The sequence below is a fragment of the Lepidochelys kempii genome, chromosome 4, assembly GCF_965140285.1.
Source record: "Lepidochelys kempii isolate rLepKem1 chromosome 4, rLepKem1.hap1, whole genome shotgun sequence".
NCBI classification, from domain to species: domain Eukaryota; kingdom Metazoa; phylum Chordata; order Testudines; family Cheloniidae; genus Lepidochelys; species Lepidochelys kempii.
The window spans coordinates 96,015,429-96,043,298 of NC_136383.1; the positions used below are offsets into that span (position 1 = coordinate 96,015,429).

The 27,870-nt window shown below is 43.6% G+C and overlaps 2 protein-coding genes across 3 annotated transcripts in view; both read right to left on the bottom strand.

Moving 5' to 3' along the window:
• LIMCH1 (LIM and calponin homology domains 1) overlaps positions 1-6,077 on the bottom strand; it is a 339,019-nt gene extending 332,942 nt beyond the window's left edge. Inside the window, exon 1 of the mRNA XM_073342172.2 lies at positions 5,919-6,077. Coding sequence (XP_073198273.1) covers positions 5,919-5,933 — 15 coding nt within the window. The 5' untranslated portion in view covers positions 5,934-6,077. The remainder of the gene's footprint in view (positions 1-5,918) is intronic.
• A 6,162-nt stretch (positions 6,078-12,239) lies between these two features.
• On the bottom strand, positions 12,240-19,968 carry UCHL1 (ubiquitin C-terminal hydrolase L1). 2 transcript variants are annotated; one of them, XM_073342184.2, is made up of 9 exons: positions 19,799-19,961; positions 19,579-19,590; positions 18,958-19,086; positions 16,740-16,890; positions 15,254-15,339; positions 15,124-15,171; positions 14,091-14,160; positions 13,003-13,061; positions 12,240-12,676 (listed from the first exon to the last, which is right to left on the bottom strand). In XM_073342184.2, exons 1-9 carry the CDS (start codon positions 19,829-19,831, stop codon positions 12,590-12,592), a joined length of 675 nt encoding a protein of 224 aa, XP_073198285.1. In that variant the 5' UTR covers positions 19,832-19,961; the 3' UTR covers positions 12,240-12,589. The 2 variants fall into 2 exon arrangements, with proteins under 2 accessions (XP_073198285.1, XP_073198286.1); XM_073342185.2 differs by lacking the exon at positions 13,003-13,061 and having other exon boundaries at positions 19,799-19,968.
• Between the last annotated feature and the right edge of the window lie 7,902 nt (positions 19,969-27,870).

Sequence of the window (27,870 nt, forward strand, 5' to 3'; positions counted from 1 at the left end):
TTCGTCGAATGCTGACTGTAGAACTACATTTATTGGAGAGCTGCAGTGACGCAACGGTTTGCCTCTGCATTAACAAAGTCACAGGCTGTCCTTCGCATGGGTGCTAACCTTTTCAATGAAGCCGATTTTTTTTTTTTAGTGCACAGTAGAACTATTCTCCCCTTTCAAGCTAATCCTATAGGGGAATGCAGAGTTATATGCCTAGCTTGGCTGAATTATGTTCTAGACACAGTCAGCGAGTGAAATCCTGGCCTCAGTGAAAGTTTTCCCGTTGACTTCAATGGGGCCAAGATTTCAGGCAGGGTGCCACAATTCTATAAAAAGGGGCAAGTATTTCAGTATACTAAACATACTCACTAAAGTTGGTTTTATTTTATGATGATGATGATAGTTTTGATGAGGAAAACCTGAAAGGAATGTTTGAGCATTCATAAAGAAAAACAGCTTGACAAAATAAATAAATGTTGTTTTCCTTGTATTCAGGGTCCTGTTTTAAAACTAGCACATCCATCAGTAAAAAAGAAGCTGAAGATAAAGGAGGGATATAAGCAAGGGATTCCACATACACCAAATGTAAACTGTGTACACTTGAGGCACCAAAGAAAGGCTATATCAAAAAGCATTCTAAATCTCAAGTGTTAGCCCTATAGAAGAAAAATGTCAGACAAGCAGAACATAAGATACTAGCCAGGATGGAAGGGTATGACTTGACAGCACAGACTGAAAAAAGGTGGGAGGGTGAACATGATTAGATAGTGTGATAAATGAAAGGTGGGAGGGGGTAGCTCCCTGTTATGGACACCCAGCCCGCCAGTTAGCTATAAGTCCCTCTTGGGGGCTGTTCTCTGCTTGCTTTACCTGTAAACGTTTAAAAAAGTCCCCCAGCTAAAGGAAAGGGAGTAGGCACCTGACCAAAACAGACATTGGGAATGCTAGAACTTTTTAAAATGGGGAGGTGGGGGGGAAACCTTCCCCTTTGTAAAAAGAAAAGGAGTACTTGAGGCACCTTAGCGACTAACAAATTCCCCCTTGTGTCTGTTGTGGTTCTCTGGAAAGGAGGGGAACAGGGAGCAGTTATGCTATGAGAAGCTTTAAGCCAGTTATGATCATAGATCATACCTAGAACTACTTATTTGGAACCCCCAAATGTGTAAATAGATCAGAAATGTTTAAAAAGATGCAATTAGGTTTATTTCTGTCCATTTCTTATGGCTAATGGATTCTTCTGTACTAACCCTAGATGCTTGTGTTTGCTTGTAATCTTTGAGCTGAACCCCCAAGAAGGCTATTTTGGGTTTTTAATTTTTGGAATTGCTCTTTTAAAATCTAGCAAAAGCCTAAGTTCCAGATGTATTTTTCTTTTTTTGTTTTTAATAAAGTTTACTTTTTTTAAGAACAGGTTTGGATTTTTGGTGTCCTAAGAGGTTTGTGCATATGTTGTTTAATTAGCTGGTGGCAACAGCTAATTTCCTTTGTTTTCTTTCTCAGCTCTTCCATGGAGGGGAGGTGAAAGAGCTAGAGGGTACCCCCACAGGAAGGAATTTCCAAGTGCACCTTCCTAAAAGGGGTTTTGTATTTGGGTGGTGGCAGCATTTACCAAGCCAAGATCAGAAAAAAGCTGTAACCTTGGGAGTTTAATACCAGCCTGGAGTGGCAAGTATTAATTTTTAAAAATCCATGCAGGCCCCACCTTCTGCACTCGAAGCACCAGGGTGGGGAATCAGCCTTGACAGATGGGTATTCAGAAATGATGGAATGGAGGAAAATGATATGCAGGGAGCAGCAGTCAAACTATGGGAAGACAGGGCAGGAGCATAAGGAATCCTAAACAACATGAAGGGATTAGTAAGAACAAAGGAATTCTGACAGGCGTATGTAATGGACCAACAAACGAGTGAAACTAAAGAATTTCTACTTGGTAAAATAGGGCATCATAGTAATAATGGATGAAGACTTATACACCGTCTATTCAGCAGAGATTCCTCAAGCTAAGCAGGGTAGGTTTCACAGCGTTTTGATGACCCTGTACATTTTTTCTACATCCTTAGCTACACCTGTGTAGCAGCTGGTGGTAATGTATTTCACTGTAATACCCTTACACTACTTTTATTGTTACAATTGTCTAGAATGTCTGTCTTGAGGGGAGGCCAAATCCTGGGAGCTGCTGCAAAATCTGCTGGGATCTCAGGGCCAGATCCAACTCCCAGTGAAAATTCCTTTTACCTTTAACCAGAGCTGAATCAGACCTCATTGATTTCAATGGGAGCTGTGGATGCTAAGCCCCTCTCCATCTGGCCCTTAGTGGTCTTGTATAATAACCTTTCCTCTCCCTAAGCTCTGTATATTCAATTTTTCAGACAAATAAAATTACTATTCAGGGGTGTATCTTAAGAGAAATACATGTGCAGAACTGTAACAGGGTATGTTTTATGATTTCTTGTTTAACTATGTCAGATGTCATGCCATTTACAACAACGGTGATATATATCTATTTTGCACTTTTATGACCTTGTTTCAAACTGTCTTATGACATTCAGATATCGTTTTCTGTAAGTATTAGACATACTAATCCTGATTGCAGACCAGTTTATACCAGTATCCATGAAGTTACTCATTTACCCAGGAATGACTGAAGATAGAAACAGGCCCACTTCTTTCAAATAATAAATTATTTCTTTAAGAAGTATGAATTTGTATTGAATTCATACATGTAAACTTCTGATTTGTAAGTCATGGATATAGTTCAAATTGGACAAGTAACATACGTTGAAAATTGAACATTTATATAACCTAACAGACGTGTGCATTCAAATGCAAAATATTTAGTATTAGTTCTATTAAAAAATAAGTGTATTTGCAGTCAAATAAGTAATAATTTGAAAGAATAGTAACACTAATGATAGTGTTACAGTAATGAAAAAAGTTAATGTAATTTTAGTCTAAACCCTACAAATGCTAGCATTTTCACTACTATTCTATATTTTACTTACGTTTGAGAATATGCTAAGTGCAATATACCGAACACTTTTTCATGAAGGAATAATAGGTTCTGTTTGTTCAGCACACACACAGGTCTAGTTCTATTACATACACAGAAGAGGGAAAAGTTAAAGTTGTGCATGGTGCCTTGATATGGCACTTCTTCACTTGTTCAAATTTAAAGTTCCCTGAACATAACTTTTTGTTTGGAATTTCCTAGGTGGTGCTTTTTTTTTTCCTCCCTCCCCCCCCATAAAGAAAAATGATGGGGGAAAAAATCAGTGTAATGAGCTTTTAGTTTCCAGAATTTTGGAGTTCTACTGGCTTAAAACGCAAATAGCATGTAAATTCAATAATCAAGCTCTCTTGCCTCAACCTTTGTGATTACATTGCACCTTCCAACCAGGGATAGCAAAGTGCTTTCAAAACATAATTGAATTGAGCCTTGAAGCAGATACCCTTATGATGTTTCTAAGTATTATTATCGCTCCATTTACAGGTGAGAAAAGTGGAGCGAAGATCCACTCTGTAACTTTTTCCAAGGTCACACAAGAAAAGCTGAAGTGAGAGCCAGTCATGCAACCCATTTCTCGTTATTAGCAGCCTTGTCCTTTAGGTACAAACCTTTTCTTCACCTGTTGGTACTTGAGGCGCATATAAAGTTGTTGACAAGAAACTTGTTAACACTGGCTTGAATGCTGAAGGATGGGAAGAATGAGACCTTGCAACAATGTTTAAGAATAATGTCGGCATAACATAAGCTATGTCCAGTTTGTAGTTTTGTTTCTTAAGGAGTTTTAAGAGCTTATTTCTGAAGCTTCCCTATAGATTTCTTATGAAAAACCCAAACCCTGCAGGCAGAGGGAAATTGCTCCATTGGTGGTCACTACACCAAGGAAGAGTACAAAAATCTCTGACTCTCTGAACAAAGGAGGCAGCAACCCATGCATGCCTATGTCCTTTTAAACACACACAAACTACATTTATAGCACTGCAGTGTCCAAATATGTTAAGCATTTATACTTTATTTATGCAAACTCCTATTACTGTTGTGATAAAAATATTTTAGAAAACAGTTGAACTTGTGCACTCATAATTCAGACTACAGTTGCATTGTTAAGATTTGAATTTTCTGCATTCTTATATTTTATAAACATTGACTTTAGTCATGAAAAGCTCTTGTGCAGCTTAACTGTAATTTCCTGTAGTAATGAAGTCTGATGAATGAGGATATGAAATCTTGAAAGAATTTATATTCTAAGGACAGCTATCCCAATTTGATGTAGTTTAATTTATATAATTTTGTAAAGAGGATCAGCCCAATTTCCTAGCACTTTGTCCGGTCCCATTTTAAGAGTCCCAAGCCACTGTAAGGCAATGGGATCTCTGCCCAAATAAATACTGGACAGTCTGATCCCAACTGTAAGCAGATATAGTCATATCATAATGAAGGCCCTGGTTCAGCAAAGCACTTAAGCACATACATAACTTTAAATATGTGCTTAAATCCCATTGAAGTCAATTGGACTAAGCATGTGCTGAAGCTGAATTAGGGCCTTAAATGGTGTACATACAGGTTCTTTCATTCCAGTCTAGGGGCTGTTAAGTTCACTAGCACATTTGAAAGGAGAATCCCATGAGTTCTCCCCTTCTGGAATTGACTTTTCTGGAGAAAATAAATAAAAGCTGCTCCAAGAATAGTAAAAGTTAACCTCATAAACCAAATTAATTTCAGTAATATTAGATCACTTTATTATGGGGTTAACTTTTACCATAATTGGAGCAAGCATTATTTGTCTCCATTAGATTTAACTCCAGAAGGGAAGAGTTCATGAGATGATTCTTCCTTTCAAATATGCCAGCCAAATCAAGTGCCTAGGATGGAAAAAGGGAACCTACATTGTACAAATCTGGCCTTTCGCTAGTGCTCTTGGGGGGAAAAAAATACCAGGCATTAAAAATCTGACCATTTTAAAAATTAATTTTCCCTGTGTTTCTTCAAGCTGTCTGTGTCTGTGTTAGTTCTCCTATCAGCACATTTTCACTTGCAATCTCAGGCACAAGCAGAGGTCACACAGCACCCCTGGGACTAACCCTATTGCAAATCCTAGGAGTGGCAAAGACGTACTGTAAACAACATAGCTGTCGTTCAGCAAAGGAATATATTCAGTCTCCTTCTGGGAAACTAAATGCCTGCAGCTGACACAGAGAGCTGTGCTGTACAAATGAAACTATAATTATAAAATACATGGTGTGCAAACTTGACTTGCCAACACAGCCATGATTGAATGCACAAAACCACAGCAGTTATCAAAAAAGCACTGCATGTATGCACAAAACCATAACTACCTAACCAGGCCAAGTGTGCATAAAACAGGTTAGATAACAGGATTTTGCAGTAATTAATAAATTAAAGTGTTTGCATCACTTTTTACAGCAATGTATGATAACAATAGGTATTAGCTGTGCCAGTCATCTCTTAAAAAGTGACTATTGTTAGTTAGCCTAGTGGTTCATTGGCAGAATGCTTTTCTTTCATACAGAGAAGCCAAAACTGAGTCCCAAACTCTGTTTTCTCTATTCTATGGAGAGGTAGTTGCATAACTACAATCCTCACAGTCTCTGGAGCATGTGGAGAAGAAATTTATGCTGTTACACTACAGGCCTCTTCAGGGGACAATGCAAAAGTGTTTCAGGCAGAAGGATTGATTCTTTGGGGATTAGAAAGAGATAGGTCAGATGGGAGACAAGGAGAGGATGAGGCAGGAGGAGGATAATAAACCATATAACCTCAGGAAAGGAGAACATTATTCCAAGCACCATAAACTTTTCTATTCATACTATATTCATGGCTATCTATCTATGTGCACTAGCCCCTATTCCAGTAATGGCAAACCTTTTTCATATTCACCCCAAGAAATTACAAAAGAAGTACTCACTTTCATATATTGCATATTGTAGTGCAGCGGCAGCTTTCCAATAGTCAGCGTGATTTGCTGCTCAATTTTGAAAGGCAGCTTTTTAACTCTAGGTTTGTATTTTCATACTGCTGGGCAGTAGAAGGTGTTGGAGACTTGCAGGACAATTTCCTGCTTGGAGTAGAAATCAAAGATGCAGAGTTAGTATTTTGTGGCATCTGTGTAGTTTGTTTATTTACAAAATGTGCACAAGTCATGTTTCCTTAACTAACAGTGGAAACAAACTGCTTGTGCTGAAGCCTCAGGTCAGGCCTCACTAGTCTGTCCCCAGAGCAGCTGCCTGGAGTCTCCGTCTCTCTCCAGGACTCCCACAGAACTCAAATAAATCCAGCCACTTAAACGCATTCTGTGCTGCTTTTCCCCTTTCAGCACATGCACTTTACACCTGGGAAATCCCTAGTCTAAGGCCTGGTTATTAACTCTATTTGTGTGCTCCAGCTCTGCAATACCAGGGAAGCAGAGAAATGTCTAATGGTCCAGCTAAAGACCTTTAACTCACATAATACCCTTACTGACAGCAGTTACTGCATAGCATCTGTAATTCTTTCTATGAAGATTTTCATCATGGCTGCTCATACATCAATGACCCCTAATTTCTAACATTTGTCTGCCAGAACTTTCTGAAAACATTTCCCTTGACTTCCTATTTATATCAAAATATGGTTGGTGTATTTCTTTGCTGGTGCCAGCATTGTCCATGAAAGCAGCTGAGTTTTCCAGATGTTTCCTCAACAACGGGAAGTAATTTAGCTTTCCCAGGTCCAAGTCTTTCTTGAATATTTCCAGCTTCACTTCATGAGCTTTGATGCTATCAAACATGTTGCTACCCTCATCTAAACAAAATGACATACGCAAGTCATTTCTAAGCTGCTCACTTATATTTTCATTCATATGCTGGACTCTGTCTTGAACCAGATTTCTGTTGCATGGTTACCCTTTAATGAACTTAGGAGCCTAATGTTGAGTCACGGTGTGATGTTCATAGGATGAATGCAGGGCCATTGGAAAGATGGGTGGAGGAAGCAAAGCTGTAGCAGCAAGAGGCACAGCTCCCCAACTCTTCTCCCTCCCCGCTCCTGATAGGATTCACTCTTCTTCCCAAAAAGAAAAGGAGTACTAGTGGCACCTTAGAGACTAACCAATTTATTTGAGCATAACCTTTCATGAGCTAAGTGAGCTGTAGCTCACAAAAGCTTATGCTCAAATAAATTGGTTGGTCTCTAAGGTGCCACTAGTACTCCTTTTCTTTTTGCGAATACAGACTAACACGGCTGCTACTCTGAAACTCTTCTTCCCATTTCCCTTACCAAGCATGTTCTCCCTTGTCTTGCCCCTCCTTCTCCTGCCATCTCCAGCAGGATTCCCCCTTCTCAGGGAGGACTCTCCTTACCTCAATTTCTGGACCCAGAGAAGGATTACCCTCCTGTCTCCCCTCAAAATGGGGCTCCACCATGTCCAGCTCCCCTGCAAATGCCTCTTCTCCTCCAAGTAGGAGCTCCTCTCCAGCCAGAACCCCTTTATCTTTGTAAAGATCCACAGGCCTCTCCCTGAGGGTCAGTTCCTAGAAGCAGTTGCTGCTAGTCTTATAGAAGGTCAGAATGGAAAAGCAGCACCCAAGCGGGCTCTGTTTTCAGTCTGCAGCAGGAGGCAGCGCCCCAAAGTGTGGGGAGGAGGAGAGACAACAGAGCAGTTTCCCCAATTTCAGGAGTACAAGGTGTAGTTCAACTGGCTACATCATGGTAGCAGCATTTCAGCCTTCTATTATAACAGCAACCAGCCAGGGGGCTGGTCAATAAACAGACAGTTAAATCCACTCCTGCAAGGAATCTGGCTTATGTAGAAGTGATAGTTGTGAGCGTTGCAGTTATCTAGTGGGCATCTAAATCTTTACACACAAGAATGAAAAACTAAACAAACCACCACCCCATGAATGATATTTTAATTCCTATGGTCAGGGCACAAAGAAACCCTTCCCAATGTATTTTTATTCTCATCCAACTACCACAACTAACCTTTCCTGAGCAAGATGCTTCAGCATGCAGGTGGCTGGAGTTGGCAAACCGGGATAAGGCTAATCAGGCATGTAACTACTGGGGGAAATCTTCCTATTCATGTCCTTGGCATCTGCATATGAGGGGTCAAAAAGTCTGGCATGGAGGAGAGTGATGAGAGGAACAAGATAAGGAAACAGACAACAGTGCACAAGACCTGTTGTAGGTTAGAGACATGGAATGACTGTGATTTCAGATACAGCAGAGAAAATTTAAAAAATGGCACACAAAATCTATTTCCATTTTTCATATGATTTCTTTGTTGCACATTTATTTGTGTTTATGTGCCAAGCAAAAGTGGTCTGTGTACCAAAGGCTGCATGCTGCCATGGTCCCCCCTTACCTCTCTTCTCCCTTTACTCTTAAAAGGGATAGTCCAATTTTAGCTAGCAATTGCAGTATGGACATTATGTAGTATTATAGACTGAACTGAGGGCAGGTGCAACTCTGTTCCTAGGGTAGACAAAGTAAGGACCTGATCCAAAGCTCATTGAAGGCTATGGGAGCTTTGTCCAGGCATTGTATCAGGCCCTACAAATGAGTTAACCTCTACCTAAGTTGAGGATAGTATGTTCATGCAGGGCCCTAAATCATAAGTGCACTTAAGCCTATGAGTAGTCCCAGTGAAGGCAACAGGACTACTCATATGCTTACAGTTAGGTGTGTGCTTACTGTGCAGCTGGCTCAGCGTCTTAGCTCAAGGCTTGTTACATGCTGCTGTAATAGTTTCCAACGCTGCCATCTACAGACCAGCGTTATTACTGCTTTCAAGTTCAAACTGCTTTCAAGCCAACATTGGCGCAGCAAACCACCACTAACAAAAGAAAGAGTGGCTATAACCTAACCCCTTTCCTGTTTTAAGCTCTCATATAACACACAATGCTGACATTTTAACATGACAGTAGTAATATGCCATACTAAAAAGATAAACGTGCAGACATGCTTATTAAATGTTTCCTTGTGGCATTAATATACAAATGGTACTCCTAATTCTTTACATTAACTGTTGTGGTGTGATGGCTTTTATTTTTATGATATGCCTTAACTACAGTGCTTGGTGGTACACATTTAGAACAAATAAGCAGGACATCTTAGGGCTGCTATGCTAGCTCTAAAGCATTATGGTGAATTGTAAATCAACAGGAATCTCTTAATTCATTTACCTAGTGAGATTCTTCCCACACTGGAGAAGCAAAAGCAGCAATAGGCAATTGCAGAGCCACTGGTGAGGGGGGAAGAGACAGAAGGGGGAGGGCAGCAAAAGCTACTTGATCTTTGGAAACATTAATAGTATTTGCTCTTTCCTGTAACTGTTACCCACCATAATGGGAAATTTGGGTGGAAGGGAGATAAGCAACAGGATAAGGGCAAATTATGCACAATCACAGGCCAGCTAAGGGCAGGCAGGGTCAAGAGGATTAGTTTAATTTGGAGGGAGCACATCTGAGAAAGGAATATTAATAGTAACTGTATTATCATAGCACCTAGGAGCCCCAGTCATAAACTAAGACCCCACTTTTGTAGGCACTGTGCAAACAAACAGAACAAGAGACAGTTCCTACCCCCAAAGGGCTTAAAATCTAAACAAAACGAGACAACAGATCGCTAGAGCCAAGCTGGTGTGGGAGTAAAAGTAAACAATGAAGCAATACTGGTCAGCACGATAGGCTGCAGTCTGAGTACAGCAGCAGCCAAATCAATGTCAGGTTTTTTTGTGGAGATAAGTAAACAAAGATACAGGTAGAATAAAGAAAAACAAAATGAAAAATTTGAGAAGACAAGAAACAGAATAGAGTCAGCTTTCAAGCATACTATGATTAAAACAAACATTGAAATTAAGTTATTTTTAAAAAGCATCTGTTGGTGCAAGTGATAAATGCATTTTTGTTTGACTGGTAATAGTCAATATAAAACACCTATCCTAGGCTCCAGGCCCCCTTGCTAAGATGCAAAAGTACAATAGACAAGGATTAGATATTAAGTAGTAAAAGGGTAAAGCAGTTGGAAAACAAAAACTAACTCCTCATGCATCCAACATGACCTCAAGCATGTTGCCTACTTGCTCTGTCTATTCCTGTTTTAGGTTTGACCCTGCAGATGCTCACATCCGTAGGTTCCTTCAAGGCAGAGACTGTCTTCATACAGCCCCTCACACAAAGGGACCATGAACTACATCAGTACAAACAATTATAAATGAAGAAAAGTACTGTGTATTACTCTTACAAGAGCATCTAAATGTTTGGTGTTCAGATAATCTAAAATATGATCCCAAAGGTCCTACAATCTTCCCCCTCTTCTTCCTGCACTTTTCTTGAGCAGGATGCCAGGGAGATAGAAGATCACTTGCAGTGTTTTTGGAAGGGGAAGGGCAATAGGTTTGTTTTCCTTCCTGTAGCTAGGGACAGAGGAAGCCCTCAAATCTCCTGCTGTTTGTTTTTGTTCCCAAAGTTTGCATGCATCTTCCCCTGCCTCCTTTTTCTCTTTGCCTCCTTTCCATTCACTCCAATTTGCTTGGCCCAGGTCTCTGCTACATTGGCCTCAGCTCTAAGGAAAGGAGAAATTAACCACCCTCTCCTTTCACTTTTCCATTCATTGGCAGCCTGGGGAGAAAAAAAGGGCTGTCACAGTGTAGCTAGATGACTACTCCCCTCCCCAATCTTTATTCTGAGGCTACATTGGAGAAAAGTAGCTGAGAGGCACAGTGGGGAGAAGAGTTATAGGCCTCTCACCTGCTTTCTACAGAAGCTCCTGTGGGCAGAAGGCCAAATAATTGATTTTTTTTTTTTAAATTTGGTAACTGCTCCACTGGTTGACTGGAATTTTGCCTAAAAGTTCAAGACTCTTGACAGTACCAGCCAAAAAACAGGCCAGCTGGCACCTATGTAGATTAGTGGTTTAATTGAGAATAGCCTTGTTTCCACTGCTAGATAAAAACTTCCCTGCTATTTAAAAAAAAAAAAACAAAACAAAAACATCCACACCCCAATAAGGATACTAGTTGTGTTTGACCATGTATCTGCTAGACTGAGGCATCTATCCTTTGAGAGAACCATTGTGGCTCAGCCAGAAATACTGCACTCAACTACCTTTATTTTTTTAAATTAAGGGAACAAGAATTCTGTTGCACTAACAAAGCTTGGTGGGAGTAAAAGTATACTCCTACAGGTACACTAAATTGGTGGCCTGGCTCTGTACTTCCTCCTTCCCCTGCTCCATCCTGGGACTTTGTACTCCTGGAATTCTGTGGTCACACTGCATGCAACTTCCTTTCATACAGATCTGTTGCTATGCAGCGTGAGTCACTCAGGAGCAGAAAGGATGATTCATAGCCTATGAAAGGCAAGTATGGCTACTTCAATGAAGATACCACACTAGCCCTGCTTCTCTCCACATACCAAAAGTTTCCAGGTAATATCTAGCAGAACAGGATGCTGTCATACACTTGGATGGAAAGTAGTTTTTAAAATGAAGTGAGCATCATGGATCACTTCAAAATAACTCCAGTGGCCAGTGCCTAGAAACAGGTTGCAAGTGCACAAAAAACTTAAGATGGACACCACAGAAATGAATAGCAAAGAGATTGGATTGGACTGTTACAGTCCATCTCCTTTAAAGGGAAACTTGGGTCTAGATTCTTAAGTGTTTGTTTCAGACCCCTTCCCCATTTTTTTGGGGCAGGCCTGCCTTCCTGGATTATCGCTTTCCTGTCAGCTTCATTACTCCAGCCCCTGGGAGCTGTGGTAGCTATGGCAGCAGGAGCTCTCTACTTAACAGTGCTATCCACACCACTTATTGCATGGGGGGTGCACTTTTTTTAAAAAAGAAAACACCCCTGAGCAACATAGTTACTGACATAAGCAGGAGTGTGGCTATACTTAGTCACTACAGAAGTACTGTGCCTCATTACCTTATGAGTATTTCATCCATGCCAAGAGATGTGCATATCCAGTAGTGATTAAGGACACTGATGTTTTAGAGCACAGAATGAAAGTTTAGAGAACCGTTCTAAAAGGGATATTCTACCCCTAGTAGCCCAAAACCAGGACCTGTAACTTAAGCATTAGAGAATTGTTACCTATGCTTTGGGCCTGCAATTCCTGTTCTTGTTTGAAGTGCTATTTTCTCTATTAGGTCTCACTGCCCTCTAGTGAGAAACACCATTATCAGGCCTACTTTGAGTGTGCAGTCATGTTACATGAACATCCACATTGAAAGAGACTAATCCAGTCACTTTAACAGCAGAAGAGTTTATTTATCCTATTAAGTACAGGAAATTACAAACAGCTTAACTTACAGGCACAGGTTAAACAAGCCATGTAAAGCATTTTTTACTGAACTGTAAAGAGTCAGGGCCCTAAGAATCCAAAGACAGTTGTCAGAACAGTTCATATTGAAGTCTGAGCTTATTTATCTTAAGCTCAGATGTTGCTTGTGTATACTGGAGGTGGAAGTAGTGTTGCAGACCTGTTTAGATTGGCCAGACCAGCTGCATTTAACAAGCACTGAAGCAAGGAAAGATTTAGAGACTGCATTTACTGATGTGCTATTAGATTGCCTTCCTTCAACTCCCTCTTCAGCATCTCAGGCAGACTTGCAGAGAGCCACAGCAGAAAAGCGAACTTCTCCTCTCTCACGTTCTGTGAACTGTCTGCAGATCTTGGCAGAACCCTTAGAGAGACAAGTTCTTATTTAGTACTCATAGGCTGTGCTATAGTCTCCAAAAAGTTAATCATAAAAGCACCTGACAATCTGTGTGCCATCCTTGTTAAACCAAGGGTATTTGTTGCTAGAGAGTTTTGAACCTAGCCCTGTAGCATCTGCTTACTATGCTACCAAGCAGCTAATGATACAGTTTGAGGTTTTTCAAACCAAGTGACTACAATTGGTCTGCTAGCACAGCAATTGGCTCAATAAGGCATGCTGCAGAGATGCAGCTTTAGAATCCCCCAGGTCTATAGACACTATGAACTCATAACTGAAGTAAGTGAGCCTACCTTCAATAGCAAGTCATCTGAACTTTTGCCATGATTTACAGGGAATGGCATGCGTCCATCTATAGAGAAACAACCTCATTAAAAAAGCCAACTGTGCTGTCAAGTAATGTTAGTTCTATGCTGTCTAATTTTGGTGTTTGTAGATAGTTGTTTCCTGAGCTCATACCTCCTAATCATTCAGGAGCTATTATAGTAGAGCAAGACTCCGTACTGGTAAGGTCAGTCAAGTGTGGCCACAGCATGGAATTGAATAGGGCAAATTATCCTAGAGCAGGATTTTAACAATTTTTTTTGTGGCCTTGGAGTATGGTCTTGCTGGTGGCCATGCTGACAATTTTTCCTAAAATAATTAACTTTAGGAAAAACAAATATGCCCATACAGAATCTGAAAAACCTATATAAATTGCAATGATTTGGACATGTGTATTAAAAAAGGTAGTGGTCTATTCTTTAGTGGACCTAAAGAGAATAGAAACAAATAAGGTGCTTTGCATGTTCTTGTCTTAGTTGTTTAAAAAATTTTGAACAGCTTGCTAGATATTAAGTCTGCTACAAAAAGTTTTATTTGTTAACATCATTTTTCACAGCAGACTTGGACTTGCCTGGGACAAGAATAAGCCCTGGATGGGGAGGTGGGCAGGGAAGCTGCTGGCCTAGGGACAATGGCATGGGTGGTGAGCCTGAAGCCTGTTCCCCTACCCCCAGAAAGTGGGGAATTCAACAGCTGCCTGCACCTCCAACATTTGTCTCTGGAGGGGGCTGGTCCCAACCCCTGCTAGTGACTCTAGGCAAGGGGCCACTGCTTCCCTCCCTTAGTCACAGCCCAGGAGGCTGTGGCTGCAAGAAAAGCCTCCAGTGCTCACATTTGAGAAGTGCTGTGGCCTAGAGAGCCTGAAACATTGAGAGGTCTAGTCCTTTGGGAGGGAAAACAGAAAGGGCAGCTTGCAGATACTAGTTTCAGGATATTTTCCAGTCAGAATGGGTTGCACAGGGATTCACCTAGTAAGCAATTAAGAGGCCCATGTGTTGATTACAAACAAACTTAAATAGCTACCTAGTACTCCAAATACAGATCTATATAACCCTACCCAATTCATAGAGATGTCCATCCACATTAACAAACAGAATAAAATGGAAGTTCACTTTATCCTCCTCTACCTGGAGAGAGAAGACAAAAATCAGTAAGACAGCTGTATCTAATAGCAACCTAAGCCATGGGCTCCAGTTCGTTGGAGAATCTGGATCCTGTTCTGCATTTGTGAAATACAAGATTTTTAATACCCTGATGTAACTAACAAGTTTTATAGATAGGGAATAGGAAACAGGAGATACACAAGTCATCTGAAATTCACAGAACATGCTAGTAGCCTAAGTCAGCAATAGGACTAAGGCTCTCAGCTCCTCTCATACTTGCTCTAATAGAAGGATGGCAGTTTGTCATCAAAATCAGACAGAGGAAGTAACTTAGTCTAAGACCCATTTTAAAAAGGGACTTGGGCAATTAGGAGCTTTTGAAAGTTTTACTCAGACTTGTGAGAGGAGTTCTGTTACTTCCCCATTTGCCTTTTTTAAATAAAAGGAATGGTATAATGCAGGGGTGGCCAACTTGAGCCCAAGAAGGAGCCAGAATTTACCAATTGCTAAAGAGCCACAGTAATGTGTCAGCAGCCCCACATCCGCTACCCCCACCCAGCACCTCCTGCCCACTGGCAGCCCTGCCAATCAGGGCCTCCCTCTCCCTCCTGCAGTCAGCTGTTTTGCAGTGGGCAGGAGGCTCTGGTGGAAAGGGGGAGGAACAAGGGCATGGCATGCTCAGGGGAAGGGGTAGAGTGGTGGAGGGACCTGGGGCAGAGCAGGGGTTGAGCAGTGAGCACCCCACAGCACATTGGAAAGTTATCATCTGTAGCTCCAGCCTTGGATTCATATTAACTTCTGAAGAGCTGCATGTGGTTCTAAAACTGCAGGTTGGCCACCCTGGTGTAATGCAACACTGGATCATGGGCTTGCTCCAGCTTGACAAAGAATCTCCCTCTTTCCCCATCAATTAGCTGTATTTATGTAGCGATACAGCAATCTAGCCCCTACCATCATCATAAACTAAGTCTCCTGTGCAAAGCTTACTTGACATTGGCCTTCTTGGGCAACAGCATTATGGACTTCCTGAATAGCCTGAAGAGAAAATAGATACAGATTAATGAACCCCAAATGTTAACTGCAGTAAAAAACCTTTCCCGTCCAGTAATTCTCATACCTTGTTATTTTCAAGGTGTTTTGCTCTCTCTTCAGGAGAGAGATCAGCTGTTTCCTTGAGAAACTTCTTAAGGGCTGATCCATCATCTGTGCAAGAGTTTGCCATGGTTAGACAATGAATGTGTTCATATATAGGTTATGGGTGAGTCCAACTCAAGCTAGGCTAGTTTACAGATATCAATATACATACTACAGGATGTTACACAATGTATCTAGGCTGCCCAGTACACTCATGCTATCCTCAGTACTTACTGAAGTATTGCAACAGGACCTAAAATTGGTCATGGCTATGGAATGACAGGCACTATATGCCATCAGATGCAGTAGTCTCTGGTAAGTTATTGAGCACCATTTGGAATGTTAGCCCTAAACACTTGGTGGTTTTCTACTCCCTCCCCCTGCCTCACAAAAGGCCTTCCAGATTAATTCTGGACTGAACAGTTAAAGTGTTTATTCTAATTCCCAGTTTGATGCTACTGAGGGTTAGGCTATGTTTGATGCTCCTACTTCATGAAGGAAAGAAAAATGTTGTGTAGCTGCTAGCATCCCAGTAGACCATATTGTCTTTAAAGGAGACAATTTCTCCCTGTACTTTAACTGAGAAGTCTGGTGCATGAGCCTGTTTACAATTCAGCTGCTTGGTTGTGTAACTTCAGATACCATGAGTTGAAGGGTGTTAACTTGAAACCCAACAGAAGTAGCTCCATCAATTTGAAAGAGTGTTATTTTACAGTCACTTTCCTGACTAATTTCCACTCTGAGCAGGAGTGAATGAGTAGGTATTCTAGTTATTAGCCATGCCAGGTTTTCCTGAAATAAGTAGTGGGTGCCACCCTACCATACTGGGTATCCCAACAGTTTATCGTTCTAAGTCAATAGCTAAACTAAGCACCCTTTTGTTAGGGAGCCTCAGTGCTTTTGAGGTGCCAGCGAAGGTATATTTCATTGCTCACATGATAAATCTCTAGAGATATTCAAGTAACTTGACAAACTTATTACTAGTGTCAAACACACATTTTCTATATGGAGAAATTCCCATCCATTGATACATGTAAATCCAGGGAAAATGGTATTCTTATGCAAAGTAGATCCAAAAGAAATTGGATTACCTCCCTTTAGATCAGATCTCCTGGCACTTCAGGTGCCAAGAGTCTGACCTGATGTACAAAATACACTACTGTCCAACCTCAGGGACTGGATATTCCCCTTCTGTTACTCAAGGAGCAGTGGGTATAGGTCACTCAAGTATGGGCAGATACCATAAGCCATTGCCAGTTTAAGTTTCTTGTAGTGAAATGTTCAGGGAAAGGCTTTCTAGTCAGATCTCATCCTCTCAAACCTAGTCTTAGCAATAGAATAAGATAAGTAGCTAGTGTACGATCTCTTTAGCTACAGTGGGTCTGGAGTATCCACAGCAGTGAGTGGCCTAATGAGGAAAGTTCCCTTTTAAAGCTCTTAGGGGAAAATGGCTCAATAGCCATACTCACCAAATACAAATTTCTCTTGGTTATTAGCAACTGCATGTATCAGGCCAATTGTCCCACAGGAATTGCCAACCGTCTGTTTCAAAAAATAGACTTTGGAACTAACTTCTTGTCCCTTTAATTCTTCAATCTGTTTTTTCCTGAAGTTTTCATGCTGCAAACATGCAAGTACATCAATGGTTTGTAATTTTCTAGACATCTTAAAATCCTTTACAGAGTCTAACAGGCCTAATAGGGAAGTCAGCTGTGGAAGATTAGAAAGCAGAGGGGAAGTTAACCAGAAAGCCATCCTTTTTGGAACAAAGGTACATGATTTTACTTCCACTAGGATGACATCAGTCTAGGACTGCACAAAGTTGTAGTATGGAACTCCACCTGATAGCTCAGAGTAAAGGGCTATCAGCTATACAAAAGTTGGCTTGAGAAATCCACTTCCAAGGACTCATTACTGTCCAATCCACTCAAGAGCTTGCTCAATTGGAGCCAGATTTGTGTCACTGGCTTCTCTAATAGCCATATTTCATGTATTTGGAGACAAGACTTGTGAGAGTGGTTGCTCCTACAAGGAATGGTTATATCTGCTGCCTCTATTCCTCACCCTCAAGATACATTTAGCTTCAGCTGAGCCAGAAGCATCAGAATGCCTCCCCCACACTCCCAGTAGTTTCAGCTCATTTGCCATTAAAGAGCATAAAGTTTGTCTAGACCAGAGGTGGGCAAACTACAACTCATGGGCCACATCTGGCCCATGGGACTGTCCTGCCTTGCCCTTGAGACCCCAGCCCAGGAGGCGAGCCCCCAGCCCCTCCCCTCTGTCCCCCACTACAGCCTCAGCTCGCTGTGCTGCCAGTGTGCTGGGCAGCACGGTTGCAAGTTCCTGCTGGGCCATGTGGCAGTACAGCTGCCACCATGCTGCTCAGAGCAGAATGTCTAAGGGGCAGTCAGGGAACTGGGGGGTGGGGCAGTCAAGGGACAAAGCAGGTGGAGAGAAATGGGAGGGGGCAGGAGCCAGGCTGTTTGGGGAGGCCCAGCCTTCCCTCTCCAGCCCTCCATACAGTTTTGGAACCCTGATGTGGCCCTCAGGCCAAAAAGTTTGTCCACCCTGGTCTAGACAATTCTTCTGTGACTGTCATTCTAGTAAATTTGAGGTTTTAACTGTGCATCTAAGATTAGAGCCTCTAGTCAAGTATGACTTCATATTAGAATTCCTGACAGTGAGCAGCCCCTTTTACTGCCAACTTAGACAACAGCAAAGTGCTAATACAATCACTGTTACAATATTTGACTTATTGCCTCAAAGCTTACAACAAGTAGTACTGTTTCAGTAGATCTAAAAGCTATCATCCCTTGAAGAAACTCTAGACTGTCTAATTAGACAGTCATGTGGTCAAGCAGATTACAGGTCCTCTGAGGAAGCCCCACTGACAGCAAGATACCACTGGAGTCCAGTACTTTCACAGATGGAGTTGGGGAAATGAATTAATACTAAGTGAAATAAGTTACTGGTGTTGTTTTCAGTTTACTATGTAAATGACGACACCTCCCCCCCAATTCAGATCTTGTCATGAAGAATGCATAGACAATGAATTAGTTCTTAATGTATCTAATACACAGACGCAGGTCACAAATTTGACCATCAGGTCTTGGAACTTCTATTTCCTGACTGAGAATTTTACAGTAAATGATTTGGTTCAGTTGCGTCACCTGCCAGATAGTGCTGCCATCTTAGTTTTAGATTAGGGAGAGAGCTAGAGACAGCATTCTCTTCTGCAAGTCTGAGTGGGTCTGCCTTGTCAAGTTAGTATTTGGGTTGGAGAAACCTGCTTCTGCAGATTTAAGGGAGGGTCAATCTAAAGAATTTCCAGATAAGAAAACCCACAGAAGAATAGGTATTTTAACATTCTGGCCTTTGCAGAAAGTATCCATTAATTGCAATGCACATTTAGGGGTCAGCATTTTGTTAGTTCACTACACATCACAGTGAGACACTCCTAGGGTGGGCCACCTGCTTGTGCCAGGCAGCATACGTATCCCATGACATCATACAAGGGAAGGGGACCAGTGGTGTTTCTGTTTAGTATCACCTATATAGTAGGTTTAATCTCAGCTATGGAAAGAAAAACAAAGGTCCCTGCTGATTCAGCAGGCTGTCTCCCCTGCACAGGGATAGCACTGCACAGGGCCTGCCAGCTGCTGCCCCTCCTGCATCCCAGGGACCTACCTGGGCAGTGAGAGGAAAGAGCAGGAGCAGGGCACAGGCCGGGGTGGGCACTGAGCTCAGCAAGTCTTCCTCAAACCCCAGCACATCCACAAAGCGCCAGCCAGGGGCAACTCCCAGCCGGGACAGCACCTGCAGGGAGAGAGCAAGACGCAGGGGGGGTGCCCAGCCCGCTGGGTTCTCATCAGGGAAGGGCGGAGGGGTAACCAGGAGCCCCCCAGCCCAGGGACGCACCCCCCCCCCGCCCGCACAGCCACAAGGGAGCCCAGCCGCGTCGGCAGGCCCCGCGCGGGAGGGGGGGGGGAGGGAGGCCGCCCCTCCCCCGCCTGTGACACAGCACAAACCGCGGGGCCGCAGCGCCACCTGCCGCCGGGCCCGGGACCCGGCCCTGCACGTGGGGCGGACTCGGAGGCGGGCACCGCTCGACGGGGCGTCCGGCCCCACCCCGACTGCAACCCCCCCCCCCGCTTCCGTGACGGCCCCGCAGCGCGCGCCGCGCCCAGCCCCCTGCAGAAGCGTGACGGGGCAGCCGCGCCCCGAGGCATCACGCTCCGGCCCCACCCCGGAGCCATTCCCGCCTGCTGCTCCTGCGGCCCGACAGCCCCTCCGGCGCCGGCCACTCACTTTGTTCAGCATCTGCAAGACAAAGCGGATGAGAGAGTGGGAGACCCCAGCCCCCCAGGTCTTCGCCCTGCCCCCTCCACCGACCCCACCCCAGCTCTTCGTCCAGCCCCCAGGACCCCCCATTCGCCCAGCTCCCCACTCACCCAAGGCCCCAGCGCTAGTTTCCCCCCCGATCTTCCCGGCAGCCCTAATCCAAACCCCCGGCGCGGCACCTGCTTACCTCGGGGTTAATCTCCATAGGCTGCCACTGCATGGTGCACGGCGGTGGCTACGACCCAGGCGCTAAAGCAGGAGACTCAATGGGACTGACCGCTCTGCAAAGCCAGGAGCTGCCTGCCCAGCACTATATACCGCCGGGCTGACTCACTCCGAGCCTCCGCAGGGGGGAGGAGGAGGAGCAGGGGCAAAACCAATCCAGGGGGAAACACTCGGCTGCTCATCGCTGTCCATTCCCCCCCCCCAAGAAACAATGGTACTTCCCACCCCCCACCCACCGACCGCGCCAATGCGTTTCCCTGATGCGGTAATGGCAGGTTCATGGCGTGGGCTGTGTCTGGAGCGCGCAGCGGGACAGGGCTGGTCCCCAGGTCTCCTGATCCTCTGTGTGGCTGTTGCCGGGAGCAGGAGGAAAACACGTGGTGTTCAGCAAGAGCAACAGGGGAGCAGGCTTGCCAGGGGGGTGGTGTCAGAGAGGACTAGGGGGATGCTCATGCCATAGCTACCCCGGGTGTTGTTAGGCAGAGTGTGGGGTTATGGTGCACCATTATTCCTGAAGTATCATGGCTCAATGTATTACCGGTTAACTGCAGAAGTGTATTATGTTCTAGGCGAGCGCTGTGACGCAGCACTAGAAAAACACACGGAGAGAGGTTATCTTGCAATCACGTGAAGTCTGTATTTGACTAGTCCACAGCCTCCATTGTGTTGCTCACAATAGCAAGGTTAAAAAAGAACCCACCCACCCCCAACCAAATAGTGAATAAAAATCACGAAGAAAATACTTGAGAAAACAGCAGCTTCCAAATCCTGCCATCACTTCCTCCTCCCCCCCTTCCTCCTTTCCCTTGTGTGAAATTCTAGCTCTTTGCTGCTCTTGATGGGAATGGACAGATTAACCACTTCATTCCTTGCAGAGAGATCCAGAGTTATTCCTACATAATTTTAGAAATGCTAGGGTTCCCTGGTGTTGAGGAAGGTTTCCTAAATCCCATGTACTTTCCCTTCCTAACTCCCCCACTAAAAGGCTCCATGGGACTTTCTTCAATCTTACACTTCAATTTTTTCCTATTTTTCAAAAGAAAAATGGGCTTTATTGCTACTCCTCCCCACCTCAGTGCCTTGGCCACTGAAAGGTACCAAAGGGATGGCCAGACAGCTGGGTCAGCAGACATGACTCTTCCCTAACTGACAGCCTCTCCTGCTCCTCTTGCCCTGTAGTGCAGGTAAACATCGCTCTTCAAGTGCTGAGGAGAGTAGCAACAATGGTTTCATGAACTCCAACAGGTAGAAATTAATGGTTTATACTGTTTGAAAGCTGGCAGTACAGCACAAGATTTCAGATAGAGCACAACATTGGTTTTAGCTCTAGCAGCTTGCCATATTAACAGCCATTCAAATCAGGTCACAAGCAGGATTGGCACACCAGTCAATTGACCAGTCTCAAAGAACATCAACTGATAGCCTATTATTTGTCCATGGTAAAATATTGTCAAACATTCCAGCAAAAATGCTGTGATATAGGCGGTGACCTATCTTTTTATTGCATCATGGCAACATCCTTTAATTTTTTTAGCAATTCATTTAATTGTGTTTTGCATATTTCTGAGTTAACTCAGTTAAGTAACTTATTTTTTGTAATTAGGTGTAAGAATCTATCTAAGACTAAGCCTATTGGAGACCATAAAGTCTTACTTTTTTTTTTACTCTGCTGTTACCGTTCTAATAAATTAGGGCTTTAAAATATTTTACCATTTTTGACATTATTTGACCACTCAGTTCACCAATTATTTTTGGACTGGTCAAATACCCAACCCTAGTCACAACTGAAGTAGTAGGGAAAAGATACAGTGACAATCAGAATTATGCAACGTATATAGAATTGCAATGGGCGTCTAGCCCACACAGGCAATGAAAGGGTTAAGATGGGACTAGGAGGCCACTTATACTACCTGGCTGCACCTGGAGCTTAATTATAGATAGTGATATAATTAAGCTTGGCTTAATTATAGATAGTGATAGTGAAGAAAGGAAGTTCAGAGTAGGAAGAAGGTTGTAAAGAGAATGGTATAGGTTCTCTAGTTCCTTTCTTGGTAGTGGAGAACAAAGGTGCTTCAGCAGGGAGATTAAACTGGTGGTTGGGGAGAGGATAACTGGGATGAAGGAGACCTGAGAGGGCCAATTTACAGGCAGATAACCTTGGAGGAAGATTGGCATTGAGGATCCAGGCTAAGACCAAGACTTTAAGGAGATAACCCCTGAGAGTCAGTGCTTGGCGGAATAATAGAAAGCTGGGGAGCACCCAAGATGGATTAAAAGTTCAAGTGGGGGAAGGAGCAGATGTTGCTTTTGGTGGGTTTTGTTTGGCTGACAGACTCCAGGGAGAAGTGTTGGGGTTATTTTCCTGACAGTAGAGTGGAATAGAGGAGGAGCCCTGGAGGGGTGGAAGATGTCTGATTAACAAGTTGTGTCACATGGGGCACTGTCTGGGACACCAATATCCCATGAGAGAGACTTCAAAGTGACCTGAGTCATGAGAAGAGGCAGACCACTGCAGGGCCAGACTGGCTGTTACCAAGGGACAATGGCGAATGAGAGCTGGCTATGCCATGCCCAGCCATGAGAGGGCGTACCAGTGGTAAGTCTGTTTCTACAGGAATATTGCTATGTCTTATTATGTCAGCGTAAAAGCAGGGATGGTATATACTGCAATACATCATTAGAGAGCTGGTAAATAGTAGTGCTGTATTGTCTATTTCTCTTGTTTCACAATACATCAGGTTTTTCACATAATCACTGATCCCTGAAACCAGACTAAAAACAGGTCATCTGCTAGACAAGATCTCTCAGTATTGCTAGAATCCTTGGCCAACCTATTCACATGTCTTTAGGATTAGCTCTGCATCCACTGGGAGGTACAGACACAGCAAACAATTAGAACACACAGACAAATAAGTTGCTTTTTGCTCACAATATACTCATAGGGTGAGATTTAGTGCAGCCCCTTTAGAGGAAGGTACAGCACAGATCTTGCAACCCATGGGAGGAAGAGTGAACCTGTCCCTAAACCACCTTTGCACCCTCTTGTTTCTGGGTTGTTTGAGGGCTGGATAAGTCCTTGGTGTATCTTTAGGTCTGCTTCTGGGCAGAAGTACTTTGTAGAATGCCTGTAGTACTACAGGCCTGTGTCGTCTCCTCTGCGCTCCAGCTCTACTCTAGTGCATTCACTGTGTCAGGGCTTTTGAGGAGCTTGCATCAATCTGGCCAGCTGAAGGGCTCTTAGTCTTTGTATGCCAGTGAAGCAGCACACAGGGGGTTTTCAGGAATGGAAAAACCTCACCCATAGTCTCTCTAAAAGGTGATCTGCCATGTCTATGAGCATGGTAATTTCAAAACACAATAAAAATTCTCTTCTCTTGCTATAAATAATTCTGCCCCCAGGAAACAATGCAAAATTGTATACATAAATCAACATCTTCACTAAGAGGAAGCCTATGTATAGGCCCCGGAGCTGGGGACGCCACCTGTCCCATGGCCCAATCACTTTTTGGCTTGAACAAATTTGAGTGCTGTTGCAATTTGGCGCAGTGGGTTGCAGCACCACTGTAGCTGTAGTGGACGCAGCTCCTGTGTGCAGCATGCCACTTGCCAGGCCCTCAGCTGCGGGCTGCTGAAATCATGGTGGCTCCTCTCAGCGCCAAGGATCTGCTAGGAAACATGATGGAATCCTCACCTGGGGACGAGGCTCACCAACAGGGAGGGCTAAGGTAAGGGGAGACAGTGGCTGCTGGGAAGGGATGGTAATGGGTCTCTCTCAAGAGCTGAGCCTCCTGGAAGGGAGTGGGTGTAGGGTTCATGAGCCGGAAGATGAGGGTGCCTGAGTGGGGAAGTGGACAGTCAGGCAGGGGGTGTGGTGGCAGCATGGGTGGGGGCCACAGTGCTATGGCTCCCCCTCAACCACCTTCATATGGTGCGCTGCAGCTTCTTCTGTGTAACACTTCTCTTTGGTCCAGGTGGATATACATATAAAATGTGACCTGAGACATTTTATCTTGTTCAAATGAAGGGACACGCTGGAGAATTACTGTTGAAACCCATGTATTTTCTATGAATTAGGGTGCTGTCTGCTCTGCCTCTGATCATTCTAGGGATAGGGTATGTACTTAGCTGTCTAAACCAGGAAAAGTGTACATCTTGCCTTCAGAAGACTCATTGCTGATTCCAGAAAGCAAAGGAAATATAATCCGGTGACAGATTTCTGTCACCCTAAATATAGGGTAAATTGATAACTCATTCCTCCTTCTCCCCTTTCCATTTTAAGGCTTACATGAGAACGGACAAGGACTGTAATTAAGGCTTGCTTCTGAGCTTGGAGGATCTCTTATTAACTGAAGCATCTAGCAGAAAGAAGCTGGTGCAGTAGGTAGTCTTCAAATGTCCAGCAGCTTGAAAAAGGAGATTGGCATTATGTTAATGCAAGATCAAAGCACATGAATACTGCAAGAGTGAAGCTTCAGTTTGGGGTATTTGTTGTAAGCTTCTGGGGAATTCCATGGGACTGCCAGAAAGAAGACTACTCACCTGAGCAAGAATGAAGGTCATAGGTATGTGGCACACGTGAAAGCAAACAAATTGGCTTATTTGAAACAAGATAAGCTACTAACATTTAGTAGCTAACATTTGATATGGTTTTTAATGACACTTTTGACATTATGGTGTCACACTGCTGATAAGATTTTGTTGCTTTCTTTGAATTATCCAAGCATGGAGGAGGAGGGGGTTAGGGTTAGGGTTCTGAAATAACAAAGTTAAGGGTCTGAAATTGCGTCCTGGACATGATAAAGGTAGCTGCTTTTATCTTTGATGTAATCTGTGACTTAATTACAGTTGATAAGTACCTACATGGGGAACAAATATTTGTTATTTGGATTTTCAGTCTAACAGAGAACACAATCCAATGGCTAGAAGCTGAAGCTAGACACAGTCAGACTGGAAATAAGGCATCTATTTTTAACAATGAGGGTAACTAATCCTTGGAACAATTTACCAAGGGTCATGGTGGATTCTCCATCATTGACCTTTCCAAAATCAAGATTTGGATGTTTTTCTAAAAGATCTTCTCTAGGAATTATTCTGGAGAAGTTCTGAGGCCTGTGTTATACAGGAGGGCGGAGTAAATTATCACAATGGTCCCTTCTGGCCTTGGAATCTAAGACCTATTTGCTGCAATTTTACCTCATGGAAGGCAGATACTTTAAAAAAAATCACAATTGGAAAAAAGAGGACAGAAGATCATAAGATTTTTATAGCCAGAGTTCAAATACTGCTCAAGGAACTTTGCTGTAAGTGAGTGAGACCAAGATGAGTGAGACCACTTCATGAAGGTAGGGCTGCCAACTTTCTAATTCCAGAAAACTGAACATCCTTGCCCTTCCCGCTGCCTGCCCCTTCCTTGAGGCCCCACCCCTGCCCGACCCTTTCCCAAGGCCCTGCCCCTGGTTACTCCATTTCCCCCTCCCTCCTTCACTTGTTCTTCCCAACCCTTGCTCACATGCTCATTTTCACTGTAAGGCCCAAAAAGGCATATTTATTGTTTTGACAGATGTATTGTGCTAAGTTCAGGTTTTATTTTTTACAGGACGCTAGAGCTGGCAGCAAAATAGTCAAAAAGGGTAATTTTTAAAAAAATGAAATTTCACAAAGGTTTTCATGATTCTTTCCCTCCCCTCTTCCCATTTTTCATAACCAGTGTTTTTTGTTCACTAAAGTTATTGTAATTTTATGTGTGGAATTAGGATCACACATTATCACAGCTGCAATGGGTCCATTAAAGGCCCACTCCTGAAGCCCAAATACAAATCTATAGAGCATAACCACAGAAATTATACCTACATGCAGATACACATGTTTATTCATGTGTACACATCTAGCATTCACTAACACACATACTTCCACATTATTTACTATTACAATTGTTGTTTAGTGCCTAGAGACCCCAACTAAGATCAGGGCTCCAGGGTGGTAGGGACTGGACATACACATAAAAAGAGAGAGTCTGCAACAAAGAGTTTATAATGTAGCTAGACAAAGGTGGGGAGAAATGTATGATACATTGGCTCATCTGCGATTACTAGTCAACAACATTCACTTTTTAAGAAATAACACATTCTTTTAGAGTTCCCTTCTCTTTTAAAAACTTGTTATGAAATGAATACATACATATTTTATGTCATCAATTTTTTTGTGCACAAGCCAGCAAAAGGAATAAAAGTCAAAGAGTTGGGCTGCAAATTTTATTCACACAGGTATACACACGTGCGGCAATACACGCACCTCCCTACACAAAAACACAGTCTCTTACACACATACAGTGCATGCACACGCTTGCCTACACAGAGACACTTTTTCATATACTTTTCCAGGGGCTGCCTAAACCACCCAGCTGGGAAGGGAGGAGGGTGGACTGGAGGGGAAAAGATGGGGGTGGAGGGATATATGGGGAGGCAGAAGTCTACAGGTGCATGAGGATGTGGGGGGGCACAGGTGTGTATAGGGACATAATGGGAAGCCAGCAGTGTGTGGAGGTGAATGGGATGCAGGGGGGTGAGGGACATGGGGGTGGCAGCTCTGGGAGGTGGAGAGGATGGGTGGGAGAGTGCTATAAGAGGTACAGGGCTGGGATGGGTAAGTGTGGGGGATGGGGAGGGGAGGGATGCAGTGATGCGGGATGAGGGTGCAGGAGGGGTGAGGGATGCAGTGAGGGGCATGGGGGTGCAGCCCCCATTCCCAGCACTCTAAGATGGGGATACAAATATCTCCAACTCCTGGGTGCTGGCAATGGGGCAACAGACCGCGGTTCACCACAGGGCACGCGCTGCAGCTTGAGCCCAGCCACGCAAGGAGAAGGAGGCCGGGCAACAGTGGGAGAGGCACATGCCACGTGACCCCCTCAACAGCCACCTGCTGAGCGCTCAAGTGGCGCTAGTTCTTCCCCTGTCCTGACCCAGCTAATGGGAGCTGCGCCTGAGGGCAGGGTGCGTGGCAGCACGCAGACATCCCCCTCCCCCGGCAGCTCCTAAGGCTAGGAGCCAGACATGGTGGCTGCTTCCCAACCCAGGAGCCACACAGTCCGCGGCGTGGCGGCTAGCAGGGAGCCTGCCAGCCCTGTGCTGAGCCGCACAAAGTGGACATTCAGCGGCTCAGTCAGCGGTGCTGACCGGAGCCACCAGGATCCCTTTTGGACCAGGTGTTCCAGTCCAAAACCAGACACCTGATCACCCTACATGAAGGAGAAACAGATCTTCCTTCAGAGGAAAACGTTGTCTCCACAAGAAAACTGAATTGTAGCAAAATATTGAGTAGAAAAATATATTTATTTTAAGAAACTTGGGACAAAGTCAACCCTGGTCTAACTCCAATGATTTCAATTTCAGGATTGATATCTTGTATCAGTAAACCAAAAAGATATGAACAAGTTAGTGAGTCATTAGCATTTCCAGATGGTGAAGATCCATCTCTTCAAAAACATACCCAGGAATAGATTGATTACACCAAAAAATCCTGTCAGTCTGGCAGGGAGAGAGGCACAAAGCCACTCTCAAAATGTCTTTTTTAATCAATAAATTATCTTCTTCTGTAGGAAGATGTGCAAAATGTCATTCTGGACCTGATCTATCTAGCCCACGATCCTGTCACTATAATGCCATCAGATGCTTCAGAGGAAAGTAAAAACATTGTATAATGAAAGCAAACAATTGTGCAAGTGAAGTGATGGGTTAACTTTCTTCCTGACGGTAATCAGTGACTAGTTTATGCCCTGAAGCATGAGGATTTGTGGCATTATAATTACTATCATAGATACAGTAGTTTAACTGCTGCTTCTGCCTTTATGCATGTACTGGGAATGTCTGAACCTCTTCTAGATCTTACCAAACAATTTGCCTCCGTGATATACTCTGGCAATGCATAATTTTATAAGTCTGTGGACCTCAAAGAAATATTTCCTTTTATCAGTTTTATATTTGTTGCCATTTAATTTCCTGTGGCTTCCTTTGTTCATGTCTTTAATTTCTCACA

Bases quoted from the DNA above. Each gene is read 5' to 3' on its own strand.
- UCHL1 (XM_073342184.2), bottom strand. From the start codon at position 19,831: ATGCAGTGGCAGCCTATGGAGATTAACCCCGAG. The intron at 15,172-15,253 runs GTATGAGAATTA...TTTTCTCTTCAG, and splicing joins AACACCTTGAAAATAACAAG to GCTATTCAGGAAGTCCATAA. The intron at 14,161-15,123 runs GTAAGCTTTGCA...TTCTCTCTCCAG, and splicing joins CCCAAGAAGGCCAATGTCAA to GTAGAGGAGGATAAAGTGAA.